Raw genomic sequence first — 20413 nt, forward strand, 5'->3', positions numbered from 1 at the left:
AAGGAATGCCAGGGACATTCAGACTGATGTAGAGGGTCGGGGGGGAGGTCATTCAGTGTCGTAGCCGAGGTTGGGCGCCAACCAGCGCTCGGCCTCAGCCACAGTCATCCCTTTCCTGTGGGCGTAGTCCTCCACCTGGGGCGGCACAGGCACAAAAAAAGTTAGGGATAATAAAAATGCTTGATACTTAATCTCAAAAAGGTCCAAAACAGTTGAGTCACTGTATTTTACATTTTCATCAGCAAATCATATGGAATGTGTTGTTGAAATTGATCAAATTAGTAAAGGATTAATGGTTAATTATTTCATTTGAATTATGTTAAGAAAAGCCTACCTTATTGCCGCTATTTTTAAATAAAATAATTTTCTGAATGAAAACAGCAATTTCTCAAAGCTGCTCTCTAAAGTTCATCACCAAATTCTTACATCCAGGTAAACACACAAATATAAATACTAGTTGTACTAGTATACAAACATCAAATTATAACTAATACTTAACAACATAATGGCTATAGTTAACTTTATTGGCATTAACGTGAATAAATAAGATTAGAGGAAGTGTAGCGTCTTGTTGGGAGGAAGGAGAGGAAGAAGAGGAACTGCACCTGCTCTTTAGTGATTTTACCCACAGCAAAGTAAGAAGCCTTGGGGTTGGAGAAATACAGGCCAGACACAGCGGCTGCAGGGGTCATGGCCAGAGACTCGGTCAAGCCGATGCCTAGAAACGTAAAAAAAAAAAAAAGTCTCATTGAGTCACACACCTTCACTTCAGAAGACACAAACTGATGTTCTTCCTCACCTGTCTTTTCCTGGATCTCGGCCAGCTTCCACATGGTGACCTTCTCGGTGTGGTCGGGCTGACTGGGGTATCCGGCCGCGGGGCGGATGCCGGAGTAGCGGATCCGGTGCAGGTCGGCCGCCGGCAGGTACTCCTCAGTGCTGTAGCCCCAGAGGTCCTTGCGAACCCGGGCGTGAAGCTCCTCAGCAAAGGCCTTTGGGCAAAGTGGTGATGTACAAGCATTTGTGACCTTTGACCGACGACTTATCAAAGCCAATATTCAGGCTAAGGATGCGTTCGAAAAACGTCACCTCTGCCAGGCGGTCAGCAAGCGCTTTGACCATGATGCTGTTGTAGTCGTCGCCTTGGCTCTCGAACTGCCGACTGAGCTCCTCAGCGCCGAAACAGGCCACGGCGAACAGGCCCACATAGTCAGGAACCCCGCTGTCTTTCGGCGCCACGAAGTCTGACAGGCACAGGTAAGGGTCGGAACTTGCGCTGTCCTTCTCCGCCTGTAGGTCCGGACAACATGCATTTAGCTTTGGAGACCCATTAAATATGCAGAGCAAGCACAAAAAAGGAACAAATTACGAATAGAACTGAACCTGACGCCAGCATTGTGATCTCTCTCCCCTCCTCTGTCCTGTGAGCACAGGACATGGGGAAAAACAGGGAGCACAGACACCACCTGCGCCAGCAGTACCCCGCTTAAAGTCGCATGGTTCACACGAACAACCAACTCAATAAGCAAAAAAATTAAAGGTGGACATAGATTAATTTTCTTAATCTAGATTAATCTCACTGTAATCTTGGAATTAATCAAGATTAATCTATCGTAAGAAAAATTAATCTAGATTAATCTAGAGTAAAATAAATTAATCTAGATTAATCTAGATTTTAGATTAATCTACATTAATCGAGATTAAAATGGCTCATTTGAATTCTGCCGAAGGCATTCAGAATATGTGTGCTACCCAAATAATGACTAAAAGTAAGTCTTTGAGAACGGGTTTCTCAAGCCAGGTGCTGCGCATTAGACCAGGGGCTCATCTCCTGTTTCCAAAATGCATCACAAACTGCTTGAGAAAGCTGTTCTACTATGATAATTGGTGATGAAAATAAATTATGTTCAATAAGATGTACTTGTGTTTACCAACTGTTTATTCAGTTAAATAGCTGCATTCATGTTACCACGTCACATTTGATGTGGTAAATTCACAGTTCGAAGACTCGTTCTCGCCCCCTACAGTGCAATTCGGCTAGGTATACATCTGCACTAAAATATCAAGGTGAAAGTCATCATAGTGTAGCGGTTCTTCTTCTGCGTTGTGTAACTTTTTGATTTCGTTTCTTGAACCGCAAATGATGAGCTGACACCCAAGAGATTTTCTGTGCAAAGTGTATTTTGTACAAAAAGCAAGGTCGCGTCAGAACATCGCGTCTTTCTGCACCTCTCTCTACAATATACAGTATTAAAAGAACATAAAAAAAATATTCACAAAATAACACACATGCAAAATATTCCTAATATGTACATTAATTAAAATGAAGGAAATAACGTTTGGCACACAAACCCCACGCACCTCTCACAGCTCACGCCATGTGTCCAAGAGGCCTGAACCAGGTCTCAAAAACAAAATAAAAGTCTTTAGGAAATCAGAAACTAAAAGACACAAGAAAGAAGAAATATACTTCTAAATCTAGTGTAACCATTTAACTCCGGCACAATAGCTTGCGTAGTATAGACCCAGCTCCCAACACAACTTTGTGAATAGATTAACGCGATAATTTTTTTATCGGCGATAAGAGTCTCACGTTAACGCCGATAACGGCCCACCACTAAAAAAAATACTGGAGGAAAGACAACAGGGACGAAAAGAAGTGGCTAATGAAGGGGACCGGTTCTCGGTTGGTTCCCAGTTCAGCACCGGTCGAGCACCAGAGCCGGCACCAGTGTAATGGAAATGAGGTACACTTCTCACAGCCTGAAGACTCCAGCCACCCCCCATCCTGACACATTTTTTGACTTTGTACACAAGAATAAACGACGTCTCAGGGGCATGTTAAAGCCGATGAATGTGTCTTGGTTCTTCCTATGGCCTCTGGAGAAATGTGAGGGGAAATGGAAGTAAATAATTGAGTGTTGCATGTTGAGATGTGTGTTACGTGGGGGTTAAACACAAGTTTAGTGTCAGTTGGCGGCCAGGCACTGTCTCCATCGTGCAGTGCCAGAGAATAAGAGCATCCGCATTCTCGTTCGCTGTACATCAAAAATGGGCGTGTTGTTCTGTTGACTTTGGCTAAGGGCTTCTACAAATAGTACAAAGCTCTTATTCCTGCCAGAATGAGCGCCGAGCGAAAGCTCGCCACATTATTTAAAAGTAATTTCTTTGTCAACAATGTGCCGTTTTATACATTTACTACCATCATGGTCAAAGTATTCCCACATCCCGGTTCAACCAAAAGGTAACCGACAGTCCGTTTCAACTATTTGTTGTTCTGGTCAAAACACATCACCTGATCGCTCATTTACAGCACAAGTCAGTGTAAAAACCCATCGGGTTCGGGTGAAGATCTTCAGCTCCATCTGCGCCACCAGGTGCAACGACATGCATTGCAGGACAAGTTCAAAGGAATGCAGTCATAATTATGAGCTTATTTCATCAATTCTGTACATATCTTTGGCAGGCCAGACTACTGGGCTGGGTTATCATCCCTGCCCCATGACCCTTTTTTGTTCGGGTTGCTGTGGTGCTCACCTGCTGACGCAGGCCGTAGAACTTGGCAATGGGCTGACTGTCGCGTGGGGACCCCCCATCTGCGTACAGGTGAATGTCATCCCCGACACTCTGTGCTGGCCAGAAGCCCACCAGGCCTTGAGCCTGAAGACCCTTGGTGTCAATCAGCTCATTGAGGAGCTTCTGTGCATCATCGAACACCCGTTTGGCCTCCTCACCTAGATGAATACACAGAAAAGGTTCTCATCTGTTCTTCATTGGGTCACATTCTTCATTAAAGAATGAAAGAGTGTGTCTTCACACACCAACTGTCTTGTCTTTGAATATTTTGGGGTAGCCTCGGTTGGGATATTTGCCTCTCAGCTGCCAAACATCAAAGAAGGGCTTCCAGTCGATGTAGTCAACCAGCTTTCGCAGGTCGTACGACTCAAACACGTGTGTTCCGATGAACTGAGGACATGCTGCACAGAAACCGTCACCAAATCAAATCCAAGTAAAAAGACAGCCATCTGAAATGTGTTTGCCAAGCATCTGTACGGACCTGGTTTGGGGTGGGAGAGCCAGTCAATATGGAGTCCCTTCTCTCTTGCCTGGGGTAGGGACAGGTAGCGTCTGTCCTGAGAGAAAAAGAAATAAACGAAACCCCAGTAACAGTGCCCGACCAAAAACTGTCAGAAGCCTGAGAACCCAGTTCTTCTGGTGCATAAATCTGGTGCGTTTAACTTATTATTTAAACTAAACTACATTTTTCTTCCTCAAAATTTGTGTAAAAAGGGTCTGTACAAAAAGGTTAATATTGGAAGATTGTGCCAAATATTTTGTAAAAAGTGTTGGAAATGAGCATGTAACAAGAGTTGCTAACTTGTTAAGAACGTCCAACCTTTTTATTAATAGTTCCAAATAAAATAAAGGGTCTTATGTCAAGGGTCATATTATATTCCAATCAAAATGGCAATTCACCTTCAGGGAGTCGTAGTGGTCTTGTCGGATTTCTTCATACTCTTCAGTGATCTCCTCGAAGAACTCCTCATTCACATTGCCATCCAGAAGCTGAGAGCTCTTTATTATAGATAAATAGTTTAGTTCCAAAGATAAATAAATAGTTTAGTTCCAAAATTCACAAATAAATATCACACCATTCACAAATTTATCTATTGGTTCAGCAACAAATGTAACTAGATTCACAAATACAATTTATGACTTACAAATAAATGTAACACAAATGCATTTCTCACTTAAAGTGTGATTCACTTATTAAATTTTTTAATTTACGCTCACAAGAGAGATAAATGAGCACAGATATATGACACGATTGTGACGTCCTGTTAGCAGTGAGCAAGATGTTTGAGAGATGGACTGAAAGACCGAATGACGGATGCAGTGTGTGAAATTTGACATGATGGAGCATCATGTATTTATTTAAAAAAAAGTTTCACACTGGTCCCTCCGTCTCATAAGTGGCAGCGATCTTTAATTAGTCATGACTCATCAGAAAATACCAGGCCGCGCGTCATTAGCACTCCCACCCTCTTATGGCGATCTGAACAGCCCATAGTCGATTCTATTAATAACCCTGTGTGGAGGAGCTAATGCATTTTATCATGATGCTTCACAAAGGCACTGCACCAGAAAGCTTCCCAGCATTCCCAGCCTTCTAGTCCCAAACTTCCTCCATTTACACTTATCCAGCCCAACTATCCAGAGCTTAAAGCTCTTAACGAATTTTTGGAGTTCTCTTATTAAAACTTGCTGCTTGTATACTTCAAATGTGTTCATATTGTGACATTTAAATCCCAGATTTGTGATGCCATAGAGCAGTTTATATGTGACAGTCAGAACAGATCTCATCTCAACTCTCATCTCAACCCAAAGATCGTTCCAGCCTTCTCTTTGTGTCATTTTCCCTGTCTCCTGTTTCTGCCACTAATTTGTCTTTCCTGTTTTCAACTTGGTGGAAATCCACCTGCCTGCTTGTGGGGTTGTCATTTCCACCTACACACGCTCGCTCACCTGTCTCGCCTGATTCTCGTGACAACTTCGATCCCTGCACCCTCCACACAGAAATGATTTATAGAATACCTGGGTTTCCTGAATGTATGAGAAGCCATGCATTTTTGTTCGGGTTAGGTATCTCACAGCCTACCTAAAATACCATGTTCTGGGGAAATTCTGGTGATTTGCTATGACTGGATGTGGCAGATACACAACCAGTCACAGAATATCCCCAGAATTTCCCCAGAACATGGTATTTCAAATCAAATCTCTGTACCTTCATGGCACACTTCATGAGAGGATAAATCAACATGATGGAAAAGCCACAACAAGTATTATATTTGGCAAATACATAGCAACTCTTTCAAGACTGTTGGAAAACCATCTCAAAACCATCTTAAACCAAAACCAACTTACCACCACAACACTCCGGGACGCATCGAGAACGTGCACCACAGGGGCACTGTAACGCGGAGCGATTTTCACGGCAGTGTGGGTCCTGTTATAAAAACACACACAAAATGAAATGAAACAAAACCACACAGGCACTGGTGCTATTGAGCTTCTACCATACCAATTCACATTCAATTTCATAAAAACAAGTCTGGGATAGCTAGTCAAAGTGTTGCATATTCACTAGGGGTGCAATGGTACTCTGTAAAATATTGAGCCGTTCGGCTCGCCCTGCATGGTCCAATATGCCCCTATGGACTGCGGGATTTCGGTTTTGCCATACAGCTCAGCAAGGAGAAAGCATCCTCCTCTGGTCAGCAGTGGATTACCCTGGGATGCTCAATACAATTCATCCTGGAAATGACGGCATACAGAGGTTTTTGCAGTCCAGTTGAGTATTACGATGTAGTGTTCAGGTCTATTATTAAGAGTTGCAGCAGATGACTATCAGCAGATGGCTTGTAAGGGCCAAGCAAAGAAATCCATGGATGTCAGCCATGAGATCGCCCTGCACCAGGATGCTCTCCAAGAGAGATTTAAAGAATACAGAAAAGGAAAATAAAATTGAATACGAGATAATAGGTTTACTGAGGACACAATTTCTGATGATGTCCAGTCTGCCTTGTCCCACCTATAGCTCCAGGGGAGCTCTGTATGTCTCCTCTTTATTGATTTTAGCTCTCCTTTTAATACCATCCTCCCTCACAGATTGGTGGGTAAGCTTTTAGACCTTGGACCTTCACATTCCACCTGTTTATGGACTGAAGACTTCCTGACAGAACACACTCAGAGGGTTAGGGGGGATGCCCCCACATCTCCTCGGCCATCAGCATCAGTTGTTCTCAGGGCTATTTTACTAATTCTTTGATGCTGCAAGGATTGCACATAGTTTTGTTGTACCTGTGACAATGACAATAAAGTTATTCTATATTTTGCTTGTTTCTAAGTTATTCCAGAGAGTTATTCCAGAATATATGAAAAAGAAATACATTTAAATGTAATTTTCTTTAATTGCATTGTTGTCTAAAAACAATGTGCTTTTATCAGCAATTCAGCCTTTCATGTTGTGGATAAAATGTGTATTGGTTTGTACTGGTTCCTGAAACCTACTTGGACGTTGTGGCTCCACCTATCAGCAGTGGCGTCCTCATCCCTAGGCGCTCCATCTCCTTGGCAACATAGATCATCTCATCCAGAGACGGTGTGATGAGGCCAGAGAGGCCGATAATGTCTATAAGGTGACAGTGCACATGATCACCTTAAAATTAATGCTGCACTTATTAAGATCCTGCAGAAGCTCCCTCCAACCCAACATGAATCTCCATTAATCCATTTATTAGGGTGATGATTTATGGGATAGTAAAGGATTGTTTTCCCCACAATGTTACATTTTAATGTAATCTCAATTCCAAAATGTTCAACAGAATTTACATGATTAACTAAATAAACAAATCATTGGTCAATTTTGACCTATGCCATGTATGGCTGATTATCTGGAATTATCAGAGGGGCATGTCTGCTGAAAGAGTTATTGAACCCAGGCTGTGAAATGAGATAAAGGCTCTGAGACCCACCAGCTTTGTGGTCGACAGCCGCCTTCAAGATTTTATCGCATGGAATCATGACCCCCAGATCAATGACCCTGCAAAGGAAAGGATGCAACAGATTTCCTAAATTAACTGTATACACACACACAATTTATAATATTGTGGAGATCAAGGGCAAAAAGGGGCATCTATTTTACAAACTGCTCTACGCCTGAACCCCACCCAATCCCTAACACATTACCTCAGTATTTTAAAATCATTGAACAAACTTGTACACTCCCATAATAACTCCTCTTGATCAGACTCTGTCAAACCCCATCATCTTGCCCATAACAAAACTAATTTCCAGTACCCTGATGGGTTCTCTGACAACAAACAGGGTCAGTAAACATTTACATTTGTGACATTTATCAAGACTACCTCCCAGTTAAAACTCATCGAACAACATGTCACTGATGAACTGATCTGTGCTCTGATTGGCTGATTTACTGTCTTACCTGAAATTATTGCATCCCAGCACAACACCAACAATGTTTTTACCAATGTCATGGACATCACCCTTCACTGTGGCAAGAACGATGGTACCCTGGTATGGATCCTAAAAGGAGGAGAAATATTGAGAGTGTCTAAACACACACACACACACACATAATATCTCTCTCTTTGTCACACACAGACACTAAAACAATACTTTATGGCATTATTACATCATTATATTTGCTTTTTTTATTAAAAGAAGAAATATGCACAATGTATGTTATACATGAAAAATGCACAAATCAATCACATAACATTATGAGGGAAGAGTTAAAATGATTTTATTTGCGAACTGGAGGATGGAAAAAAAACATGACTCACTATGTCCTCAGTGGATCCTGATATGGCCAGCATCTCCTCCCTCTCTTTCTCCATGAAAGGTATCAGATATCCCACGGCTTTCTTCATCACACGAGCTGACTTTATTACCTGACAGGAATCCAATGATAATCAATAAAGTGTCTCAACATTCAAATGGAAAACCAGGACTAATTCTCACAAGCAGCTTTATAAATTGGTTGGTTAACAAGGTCACTTCAGGAAAACCTTTATATTTGCTCTATTCATTGCAGTTGCAGAATATTTTCTGGGAGTTATTCTCTAAATCAGAAATCCAGTTTTTTGAAATTATTAAAACATGGTCGATCAAAAAAGGACTTAGAAAACAGAAACTTTCAACTTCTGAAAGGGACAGTCCCCGCCTGGAGCAACTTAGGGTTAAGTGTCTTGCTCAGGGACACAATGGTAGTAAGTGGGATTTGAACCTGGGTCTTCTGGTTCATAGGCGAGTGTGTTACCCACTAGGCTACTACCACCCATGTATACAATTAAGGGCTTATTAAATTAGGAAAATAAAAGTACTCAAATCCACCTGAGGGAGGAACAGCTTTCCCGCCCCAAACAGGTCCCCCACCATCTTCATTCCATTCATCAGTGGCCCCTCGATCACATGCAGGGGCCGCAGATACTTCTCAGCATTTGCTCTAGCCTCCTCAGTGTCCTGAACCACATATTTCTCTATGCCCTGCAAGAGAAAAACAGACAATGGACCAAGGAAAAGCACTACGCTTCAACCCCAAACTGCACGGACAATACTGAATACATGACAATATCTGACTGAAAAAAGTAGACTTTTTTTTTCAGATTTATTCAAGGCAAAGTATATCCAGGAAGTGTACTCTACTCACAATAAGTTAGGGGTATTGTTATTTACATGAGTGCCTTTCCTATTTGCTCTGAATTTTAATGAAATAAATAAAAGTTCCCTTTGATATTACAAATAATGTATTAACCATTACCATTTCATTATTTAAATATTTTCATAAGTTTAAAGTTGGCATAGCCCCAAATAAAAAAAATTGACAATGTCAGTACCGGGTGTTTCCACCATTTGACACGTTTTCTCTGGCCTTCTGTTAAAGTCCCAGACACAGTGTCAATTACTAAATCCACTTAATTACACAGTCACCTAGACATTCACCTTAGTTAGGCTGTCCTAGTTAGGGTACCGGGCCACTGTTGCACAAATATACCACTATAACCACATTTTTCAGTATCATTGTCTGCCGCTGCTTCTGTTTATTCTCTCCGAGACAAGAAATCGAGCACACAGACCACCGGCAGACTCCAGTGAAGAGTCCACCAGATAAATCCTGGTTCCTCGCACCTGCTAACTTTCTCTCTCCTAGGAGTTATTCCTTGTGTGCAGAAGGGTCAAGTGTGGGGGATGTCAACTATTGGGTCTGTCAAAGCCCATTGAGACATACTGTATGTGATTATGGGTTATATAAGAAATAAGTTGTAGTCTGTCACTCATTGGGCTCCACTCCTGGTTCTGTCATGAACTCTGCCAGTAGTTCTGTGTCTTGGTGGAAGTCTGCTGATGAAAGTTCATGAGCAACATCTGACTGCCTGCCACCGACCCAAAGGCACGCCATGGCCAGGTGACGCTGCTTGTCTGTTAAGTGACATTGTGTGTTCATGGCTGTTTGAATGATGAACTTGGAATGACTTACTGATACCAGATTTTTACACCCACAGAATGTTGAAATTAATGCCACATTGAGAGACCATTACATAGAATTCACACACATTTGGGTCTTTGTCTGTGTGTCATGTCGCCTATAGCCGCTGGTTCCTGGGTAAGTCCCTATCCTGTAGTGTGCACTTGCTGTAACCGGGTTGTGGGTTTCTGGTCACGTTCCCATCCTAGGGCCCTTTGGTCTACAAAGCTGATCTCCAACATGAACCCTACGTGTCCCCATACTGGTATATTTTGAAGTGTATGTCTTGTGTCTGTGACTCTCAATGTGCCATACAGGATCGTACATAGCCATGAGGACCCCCTCAACCATTTCAAGGCAAAGCACTTGGAGGGTGTGTAAACACGGGTAGCGATAGTTGTGCCTGGGTGACCTCACAGGCTGAGAAGAACCCACCTTCAGAGCAAGGTGTGGTGGATTGTTTATTCCCTTTTGCATTTTTCCCATTTGTGTTCCCACTTAATAAATTGTTCAATTTTTTTCAACCATAAGAGTTCATCATTTCCCCTCCTTCCCCCTGGAGCTACTGCAACAAACTGTAGTCCACTTCTGCTAACCACTAATGACATTTGTTTTTAAATATTTATGAAAGTGATTAGTTGTCAACTCTGAGACACCACAGCACAGCACCCAGTGCACACAGTGAAATGTAGTCTCTGCATTTAGCCCATCACCCGCTAGGCAACCACAACCAACACAAAATCCAAATCCACACAACAGAATTGAGAACAGTTTTGAATTCAGGATTCTCTCTCACCTTTATGAGAGCATACTCCAGCCTCTCCTCCACACTGCCCTCTCTCCACTCATCTGTCTGGATCACCTTCTTCCCGCCTTTGGCGTTATTCTGCACGCACAGGTATGTTCGGTGAAACAGACCCCCATTTACACTTGGGTCACTTGTGACCATTTACTTGATGACACACAAAAAAAAGTCCTTGGACTTTGTTTACATTCATGTTTACATGGGTTCTTTTTATCCCGATATAATATTGGGAAAAACTCAGGGTGCTTGCCTGGGCGTACAACAGCAGTTTCTCTGTGGCCTCCGGGTCTCGGTTCCAGATCAGGTTCTCACACATCTGCAGCAGACTTTTATCAATGTCGTCGTAGACGGGCAAATTTCCCGCGTTCACGATTCCCATGTCCATGCCGTCCTACAGCAAAAACCATACAATCCTAACAAATCACACACAGTTACTAATACAACCTGAAGATAACAGCTAAAAAGAACTAAATCAGTCAACTAGGTCAGTCCTAGAGCTTTTAGGTTAGGTCAGTCCTTGAGCTGTAAATCTTGGCCCAGCTGACGTCATTAGTTCGTTTTTTTAATGCAAATGTCATGATATAGATGTGAAAATGGATTCTGAAAAGGTGAAATGGAAGCTAGCCAATGGCAATTATGTTTTAAACCTGCTTGTTTCTCTGCATATTTCCTTTCCCTCTTAGTCTAGTGCTCGTAGCACGTGCAAAGAAAACCAGGCTTTTAAAAAGCTGTACTTGTCCGGTCGGGCTCGGGTCGGGTCTGATTCTGTCAGGCTCAGGTCGAGCTCAGGCCAAATTCTGTTGGGCTCAGGCTGGGACGGGGCTAACTTTTTAGGACAGATTATAGCTCTAGTCAGTCTCCAAGCAACCATAATGAGACACAACAGTATTAACTTTGTGGTCAACAGTTGAGGTGCAGTTATTATCGTGTTACAAAGCTATCTTGTTTGGAGTCAGCCTGACCCCAACGGAATCCCCATTATGAAATACTGTAATGACCAAACAAGGCAAAAAAACACCCAAAATGGCCAAGGGGTTGGAGCGGAAAGGGTGGGTAGGTTTGCTGTTGGTAAAATGGTAAAAGCTGTTATTCAACTGTGTTCAAAGTGATTTTAATTTAATATAAGCCATAGGGCCATAATCTAGTTCTAGTTCAAGTTCAGTAAAACTAAAAGTATCAAGTAGAATTAGGGAACCAAATATAAAATTAAATTACAGATTCAAATGTTGAAATTGGAAGATTTTTTTTCTATCTGAGACAGGGAGGAAAAAATGCAAGAGAGGCAGGGACTAAAGATCACATAAAAAGGTAAGAATGATCCTGTCTACCTTTATGGCATGGTAGAGGAAGACTCCGTGCATGGCCTCTCTGATTGCCTCCATGCCCCTGAAGGAGAATGAGAGGTTGGACAGACCTCCACTCACTCTTGCCCCAGGTAATGTCTCCTACAGAGAGTCAGACAGGGAGATAATCTGATCACATATGCATATTCTCACTCACTCACTTTCCAGACACTGATAACAATTATTAAACCCTCAAATAAAATTACATTATAATCTACTATATAATCTAGGTAACAATTCACTGATCTGAAAAATTTCATTCATACAGCATTATATAATTACAGCCAAATGAAAATTATTCCCCAAACAGAAGGACTTCACATTAATCTTTTGAAGCAGTCTGATCCACCGTTCTCTACCTTTATCAGCCTTGTGGCCTTGATGAAGTTGATGGCATACATGCTGTGCTCCTCTATGCCAGTGCCAATGGTGAGGATGTTGGGATCAAAGATGATGTCATTGGAGTTGAAGCCCACCTTGTCCACAAGAAGTTTGAAGGCTCTGGTGCAGATCTCCACCTTACGGTCAATTTCAGTGGCCTGATGAAAATAATAAATGTAATAATGACAATATAATAATAATAATAATAATAATATGTGTAATATTACAAAAATCCCTCATCTAAGAACCAGAATATGGCAAAAAACAGGTTAAATACATCACTTACTACCATTGTGTTTTTTCTTGTCCTCATTAGCTCATTTCCTAGTTTAACCAGCTGTGTAACTACATATATCCAAGTATTGGGCTGAATCAGTTATAACAATAACCAAGTTTATAGCACATTTTAAGTTTAATCTTTCAGACAGAAAAATTGGACAAATTACGAAAAAAGTTAATCAAGAAAATGTATTATAAGTTACTAACCTGTTTCCTATATGTATGTTATAGCATACAAAATGCTATTAAACAATCATAAAAATGACTGAATAAAGCAACAAAAAGCTAGAATGCTTTCTCAGAAAACCTTACTTTACTTAGACTAAATCAACAAATGTCTGCACAAAGACTAAAAGACACCAACTTGTCCCTCCTCATCGAACGCCATGACGACCAGCGCAGCCCCGTAGCGCCGCACAATTTTGGCTCGTAGTAGAAACTCCTCCTCCCCCTCCTTCAGGCTCAAGCTGTTGACGATGCACTTGCCCTGGCAACACTTCAGACCTGCCTCGATCACCGCAAAGTTTGACGAGTCAATGCAGAGTGGAACCTATTGAATCAATTATGAACATTAATTATGAACATGAACAGTCATGAACAATGACTACATTAATACCATGTAATTACTAAGTACATTCAACACAGTTTGCCTGCAATAAATTATATTATGCAAACAGTATGATAATTTGGAAAAAGTTAAAATATTTTTTAAACAATTACATTTTAAACAATGTCAATTAAATTAAATACAGGGAGTGCAGAATTATTAGGCAAGTTGTATTTTTGAGGAATTATTTTATTATTGAACAACAACCATGTTCTCAATGAACCCAAAAAACTAATTAATATCAAAGGTGAATGTTTTTGGAAGTAGTTTTTAGTTTGTTTTTATTTTTAGCTATTTTAGGGGGATATCTGTGTGTGCAGGTGACTATTACTGTGCATAATTATTAGGCAACTTAACAAAAAACAAATATATACCCATTTCAATTATTTATTTTTACCAGTGAAACCAATCATTTCATCAGTCCAAAAAACCTTAGAAAAATCAGTCTTGAGATATTTCTTGGCCCAGTCTTGACGTTTCAGCTTGTGTGTCTTGTTCAGTGGTGGTCGTCTTTCAGCCTTTCTTACCTTGGCCATGTCTCTGAGTATTGCACACCTTGTGCTTTTGGGCACTCCAGTGATGTTGCAGCTCTGAAATATGGCCAAACTGGTGGCAAGTGGCATCTTGGCAGCTGCACGCTTGACTTTTCTCAGTTCATGGGCAGTTATTTTGCGCCTTGGTTTTTCCACACGCTTCTTGCGACCCTGTTGACTATTTTGAATGAAACGCTTGATTGTTCGATGATCACGCTTCAGAAGCTTTGCAATTTTAAGAGTGCTGCATCCCTCTGCAAGATATCTCACTATTTTTTACTTTTCTGAGCCTGTCAAGTCCTTCTTTTGACCCATTTTGCCAAAGGAAAAAGAAGTTGCCTAATAATTATGCACACCTGATATAGGGTGTTGATGTCATTAGACCACACCCCTTCTCATTACAGAGCTGCACATCACCTAATATGCTTAATTGGTAGTAGGCTTTCGAGCCTATACAGCTTGGAGTAAGACAACATGCATGAAGAGGATGATGTGGACAAAATACTAATTTGCCTAATAATTCTGCACTCCCTGTAATCATCTCAGCATGTTACATCTTAGAAAGCCACCTTAGCAATGTCTGGCTCCGAAGCAATGAGATTACAGAAGCGAGCCATAGCAGTGGGACCATCCAGCATTCCCTCATCCATGTTAATGTCCAAAACCTGAGCTCCCATCTCCACCTGGGCTTTAGCGATGCTCAGGGCCTCCTATGAAACATGAAGACCATACAATCAAATAGCAGGATCTTCATACACCACATATTCATATTAAACAGTTTGGTATTTTACCACAGGACCTTTGTTTTGTATCTGATTCAAACTTACAGCCCTCTGTCTGTCAAGAGAAAATTATTATAAGAATTAATTTCACTTTAGGTGTAAGCTTGTCTCACCTCGTAGTTCCCAGACATAATGAGTTTGGCAAACTTCCGTGACCCAGCCACATTACAGCGCTCCCCGATGTTGACAAAGTTAGTATAGGGTCCTATTCGAAACGGCTCCAGTCCTGCACAAGACATAACATCACTATCATCATCATCATCACTGTCAAAAGGACATATAAACCAGAAGACCACAAACTCACATGTTCAAACCCCACTTACTACCATTGTGTCACTGAGCAAGACACTTAACCCTGAGTGTCTCCAGGGCGACTGTCCCTGAACTACTGATAGTAAGTCGCTCTGGATAAAGGTGTCTGATAAATGCTGTAACACGTCTTCATCAGAAATATAACACAAGCTTAGCGGTGTTGTTGTACCTGAAAGCAGCATGTAGTCCTCAAAGATTTGTGAGGGTGGAACTCTGGGATGTCCGTGTTTCATGGCCTCAGATATAGCCCTGCAGTCAGATATAGTATAGTATAGCACAGATAGTATAGTGTATACTATCTATATAGTATATAGTGTATAGTATATACTATATAGTGTGTGTGTGTGTGTGTGTGTGTGTGTATATATATATATGTACAATCTGTACTATATACACACACACACACACACACACACACACACACATATATAAATTTTTTTTAAAACAGTTACGCTTCCCATTACATTTTGGGCTGGTTAACAAGCTCATGGCTGGTTTTCCAACTTAGTTGGAATACCATAACCTTCCAAGTTAATAAAGGTGGAATGCACCTTTATTAGCTTTAGTCCTAAAGATATTTATGTCGGTGTCATTGTTTGCTGATTGTGTAGCTAACTCACTGAATGTGCCCAGGAGTCGTCCCACAGCACCCACCCACAATGTTCACCAGGCCATCAGACGCAAACTCCTACAATGAGAAATAAAGTGTCTTCCTCGCATCAAATTCATACATGACATTTATACATATATAACATGTTAATTTTACAAAATTTGAAGCCCTACCATTTTTGATTTTGGAATCTCAAAAAAGACAAAAGAGGGTCTCACCTTCAAATGGGTGGCTGTTATTTCTGGGGTTTCATCATAACCCCCGAAAGTATTTGGAAGACCTGCACCAAACAGAGACCAGTGGTGGGTCAAGGTTAATTTTTATGGAACAAAACTAAAACCCAGTCCCACCAAAACCAAACTTTGCTCTATTTTAACTTTGTACCTTCGTTGATCATTCCACTAGTTTAGCACTGTCTGTCTTCTTCTTGTCTACATGTTCCTGCAATGCCTGTGTCCCATGTTGGCACTTTATGTAGCCCGGTGTGTCGGTGTTGCACACATGTCTTCAAGTGAACTTTGTTTAAATGTTACATGAAGCACCAGGTTTGTTTTATTATGTACTGTCTAACATGTATGTAAATGAAATGGCAATAAAGCTCACTTGAACTTGAACTAGTATTCATTCCAGCAGAGTATCCATCATATCAGGATCTTGCCATCTACCTGAACATCTCACAGATCTCTCCATCTGCAACGGCATGCAACCTTGGAGTAACTATAGACAACCAACTCTCACATCATTAATCTTTCTCGCTCATGTAGATCCCTTCTCAACAATATCAGATGGATCTGCCCTTATCTATTAACAGAGGCCACCCAGATACTTGTTCAGTCCCTAGTAAGCTCACGACTGGATTACTGTAACTCCCTTCTAGTAGGTTTACCTCTGACTGCCATCCGACTTCTACAACTGCAGAATGAAGCAGTACGACTGGTTTCAGATTCAAAATACTGATGCTGGCCTATAAAGCCAAACATGGAGTAGCACCATCCTACCTTAGACCCCTTAGTATACCTCACACTGCACCTCAAATTCTCTGACCCTCCAGTACTGCTCGCCTGTTCCCTCCACCACTGAAGGTACGAGGAAGACAGTCGTCTAGACTCTTCTCTGTCTTGGCCCCTAGATGGTGGAATGAACTTGCCCTCGAGGTCAGAACAGCACAGTTGCTGAGTATCTTCAAATGTCAGTTTAAGACCTTCCTCTTTAGAGAATACTTAGACTAACTTTTAACTTTCTCATAGTCTGACTTCTGTAAGTGAATAAAATGTGAATAAAATGATTTGTATTTGTAGTCGGGGTCCTAGTGAACCAGAACTGATTACTTCATCAATGATGACATGAAAGCACGTTGTAAGTCGCTCTGGATAAGGGCATCCGCCAAATGTAAATGTAAATCCGAGTTACCTGCATTAGGGTAGCATATGACGTAGGCTGTAGTGCTTTTCCCCACAGTTTCGATGAACGGCCTCATTTCCATAGCCCCTAAGGCACAGTTCAGCCCAATACTGAAATAAAGGTTAAAAAATAAAATCTGATGCTAATATTTGATGCTAAATATTTTATGTTACTCTAACTTCTAATAATAATCATCATCAAATACTCATAGAAATGTATTTTATGGAACTTTTTGTAGTTTATTGTTCCTTATGATTTTTGTAACTACTGGCCTTAAAAGGGTTAAAAAATATAAAGAAAATTCTATTTAAATATATGAATTTCAGTTAGTTTTTTTGTTAGGAGACATTTCCTGGCTTTATGGACATATAAGGGCAGGGGCAGTGGTGGACTAGCAGGTAAGGGATCCCGAACCGCCATGGTACCACTGAGGTGCCTCTGAGCAAACTGCCCCACACACTGCTCCCCGGGCGCCTTTCATGGCTGCCCACAGCTCACATTTTGTTGTGTCACAGTGTGCTGTGTTTGCTGTGTATCACAATGACAATGACTTCACTTTCATATATTTTAGGATATTAAAGGATCTCTTAAGCCAAATAAATAATTGTTATTATTCTAAAAAAACATGATCTTGACCACAGTCTTGCATTTTCTCCTGCACAATGACGACAGGGCTCACCATAAAGGCTTGGCATGAGACACACTAACGATGAACGCCTCTCCTGTCTGCCCTGAGAGAGTTCGGCCACTTTTGTCCACAATAGTCCCTGAGATCTACAGAATAAAAAAACAGCATGGGAAAAATTGGTACTGCGGTACAGTCTATCACGTGATCCTCATAAGTAATACATCTACTGTGGTTACTCACAAACAATGGTCTTCGTTCATAGCCTTCTTCATAGAGCTTGTCAATTGCAAACAGGGCTGCCTTTGATGATTATACGAGAACGGAAAACATGGCAGATCAGTACGTCCAGAATATTCTTATTATTGTAGTAGAACAAAAATTAGACAATTACCTTGGCATTGGCTGTGTCAAAGATGGTCTCAACCAACAGGACATCAGCTCCTCCATCCAGGAGACCTTGGACCTGCTCATAATATGCCTCCACCAGCTCATCAAACGCTAGGAGTAAGTAAATTAATATACATAAAAATCTAATTTATCTGTTGAAAAGATACTGTAGCAAGGAAACCACAAATTACATAAAAAAACATTTAAAACAAAAGTATTCCAATTCAATTATATTAAATAATGTAACCAGGACAGATCTTACTTATGTTCCTGAAGTCAGGTCTCTCCACTGATGGAGAAACTGAGAGGGTCTTGTTGGTTGGGCCCACAGACCCTGCCACATACCGCCTGGAGCCTGTCAGTAAATCAGAAATTCTGGATAAATATGAAGGAATCCCTGTGATGCTTTCTAGCACTTTCTCAAGATTTATTATTCCCTTGCGCTTTATTTTGAGCCTCGGACTCACCTGACTGGGCCGTCACGTCATCCGCAGCTTTCCTTGCTATTTCTGCCGATGCCTTGTTCAAACGATATGCCTTAAAATAAAAAAAAAATCAGTAACGTGGTGGCAGATTATAAAGGAAAAACTTGTTCTGTTCTACAGATCTCACCCAGTCCTCCAGGCCATAGTCTGCCTGGGCAATGCTGGTGCTGCTGAACGTGTTGGTCTCGATTATGTCTGCCCCGGCAAGCAGGTAGTCCTGTGGATAACAGGAAGAGTGCAACAGCGGATTCAAACTTCAAAATTCAAACCTTACATGTTCACACAACACACAGCATGGACACAGGTAAAGACCTTCATCTTAACTAATTACAGAAGTAGATTTAATAACAATGCAACATAATGTCAATCAAATTAGATTTTATTAAAAGAGTGTCCATTCACTCTGTAATTCAGATGTAAACCCTTCCGAAGACAATGGCCTAAACCTAAACCAGCATAAATATTCTTGTGAAATATTCTTCCAATCACTCACAGCTAATGATTAGGACCCGTCGTCCGTTCGACTATGTGCAGCCTTCAGTGTCGTGCATTATGTGTCTGTATGCTGCTAGTTTTCTTTTCAGTTTGTGTTCTGTTTTCGGGCCTCCATGCCTTTTCTCCTCCTCCGTGGCATGACAATTCTATATATTAGAATAATAACCATATAATACCATATGTATAATGAAATGAAAGCGAAATGATTGTCATTGCGAAACACTGCAGCACACCACATGGTGACGCAACGAAATGGGTCCTCAGCGCCTGGGGAACAGTGTGTGGGGACGTTTTGCTCAGTGGCACCTCAGCGTTACCTTGGCGGATCAGGATTCGAACCGGCAACCTTCTGATTACGGGGCTGCTTCCTTAACCACTAGGCCACCACTGCCCCCAAGATAAGATACTTTTCTGAACAAAAATCCCTTAATATTGCTTTTTGCAGAGTGTTGCATTTTTTGGTCATTCTGTTTTTTCATTTAAAAATGTTAATAATCATAATGAATTTTATAGATTTAGTAATTGTGTACACACACACAATGTCTCCCTCACTGCAGTACCTTATGAATGGAATATATGACCTCAGGTTGAGTGATGCTCAGCAGGTCATTGTTGCCTTTCAAACTCTTTGGGTGCTCTTTGAACTCCTGTCCTCTGAAGTCCTTCTCCTCCAGATTCCTCTGCTGGATCATTGTCCCCATCCCGCCATCCAGGACCATGATCCTTTTCTGCAGGATGGCCCTGAGCTCATCCTCTAGGGCCGACTTGTCTTCACAAGCAAAGAAAGTATACAAAAAATGTATAACACCTTAACCTGTATATATTTTTATGAACCACACTTTTCACTATTATGTGCTAAAACTATACTATGTGTGTATGTGTGTGTGTGTGTGTAAAAGGTGTGTAAGTTCTTACTAAAAGCTCAAGTTCACAAGGGGCATCTGTGAATCCCTTTACTTCAGGTTTACATGATTTAATAATAAGCACATTCTCCCACATTGTTAACCCCAAGTTGTCAGATTGTATTACTGAATTTACATTCTAATATAAAATGGATTACAGCATTTAAAATATAATGAAATGTAATCTAACATAAAGCTACAGTATGCCCATAGTAATATTAAGATGTTGTGTATTATTGTACATCACATCGCCAGTAAATACAATCTCGCGATAGCAGCTGTTCTCGCGGGACTGATGCATGCTTCAGCAGGACCGCTCACGACCCTGCACCGGCGCGAAGGAATTCAGTCGTCGACGCAAATCTGGTTCGTTTGTGTTCCTCGGCACGACTTTCAGTTGTTTTTCAGGAGGCAA

At 41.2% G+C, this 20413-nt stretch overlaps 2 protein-coding genes across 4 annotated transcripts in view; both read right to left on the bottom strand.

Moving 5' to 3' along the window:
- The window catches only part of mtr (5-methyltetrahydrofolate-homocysteine methyltransferase), a 21586-nt gene continuing 1173 nt past the window's right edge, over positions 1-20413 (bottom strand). For 2 of the 3 annotated variants that reach the window (XM_028970477.1, XM_028970476.1), the window contains exons 2-33: positions 19657-19865; positions 18729-18818; positions 18584-18653; positions 18379-18471; positions 18121-18227; positions 17970-18029; positions 17781-17875; positions 17111-17211; positions 15919-15980; positions 15711-15778; positions 15260-15339; positions 14892-15004; positions 14566-14706; positions 13221-13406; positions 12556-12735; positions 12182-12298; positions 11104-11244; positions 10845-10934; positions 8917-9069; positions 8367-8474; positions 8006-8106; positions 7536-7603; positions 7072-7192; positions 5926-6007; positions 4477-4575; positions 4058-4133; positions 3822-3977; positions 3538-3734; positions 1090-1290; positions 800-992; positions 606-718; positions 1-135 (exon numbers count right to left, since the gene is read on the bottom strand). In XM_028970477.1, coding sequence (XP_028826310.1) covers positions 49-135; positions 606-718; positions 800-992; positions 1090-1290; positions 3538-3734; positions 3822-3977; positions 4058-4133; positions 4477-4575; positions 5926-6007; positions 7072-7192; positions 7536-7603; positions 8006-8106; positions 8367-8474; positions 8917-9069; positions 10845-10934; positions 11104-11244; positions 12182-12298; positions 12556-12735; positions 13221-13406; positions 14566-14706; positions 14892-15004; positions 15260-15339; positions 15711-15778; positions 15919-15980; positions 17111-17211; positions 17781-17875; positions 17970-18029; positions 18121-18227; positions 18379-18471; positions 18584-18653; positions 18729-18818; positions 19657-19815 — 3708 coding nt within the window. In that variant the 5' untranslated portion in view covers positions 19816-19865 and the 3' untranslated portion in view covers positions 1-48. Of the gene's footprint in view, positions 136-605; positions 719-799; positions 993-1089; positions 1291-3537; positions 3735-3821; positions 3978-4057; positions 4134-4476; positions 4576-5925; positions 6008-7071; positions 7193-7535; positions 7604-8005; positions 8107-8366; positions 8475-8916; positions 9070-10844; positions 10935-11103; positions 11245-12181; positions 12299-12555; positions 12736-13220; positions 13407-14565; positions 14707-14891; positions 15005-15259; positions 15340-15710; positions 15779-15918; positions 15981-17110; positions 17212-17780; positions 17876-17969; positions 18030-18120; positions 18228-18378; positions 18472-18583; positions 18654-18728; positions 18819-19656; positions 19869-20413 lie in introns of all 3 variants that reach the window. The other variant, XM_028970474.1, reaches the window with a different exon arrangement.
- Positions 19746-20413, bottom strand: part of LOC114784788 (alpha-actinin-2-like) — an 18470-nt gene continuing 17802 nt past the window's right edge. Inside the window, exon 22 of the mRNA XM_028970479.1 lies at positions 19746-19865. The gene's annotated coding sequence lies outside the window, so the exon portion shown is untranslated. The remainder of the gene's footprint in view (positions 19866-20413) is intronic.

This window comes from Denticeps clupeoides, chromosome 2 (genome assembly GCF_900700375.1).
Source record: "Denticeps clupeoides chromosome 2, fDenClu1.1, whole genome shotgun sequence".
Lineage (NCBI taxonomy): Eukaryota > Metazoa > Chordata > Actinopteri > Clupeiformes > Denticipitidae > Denticeps > Denticeps clupeoides.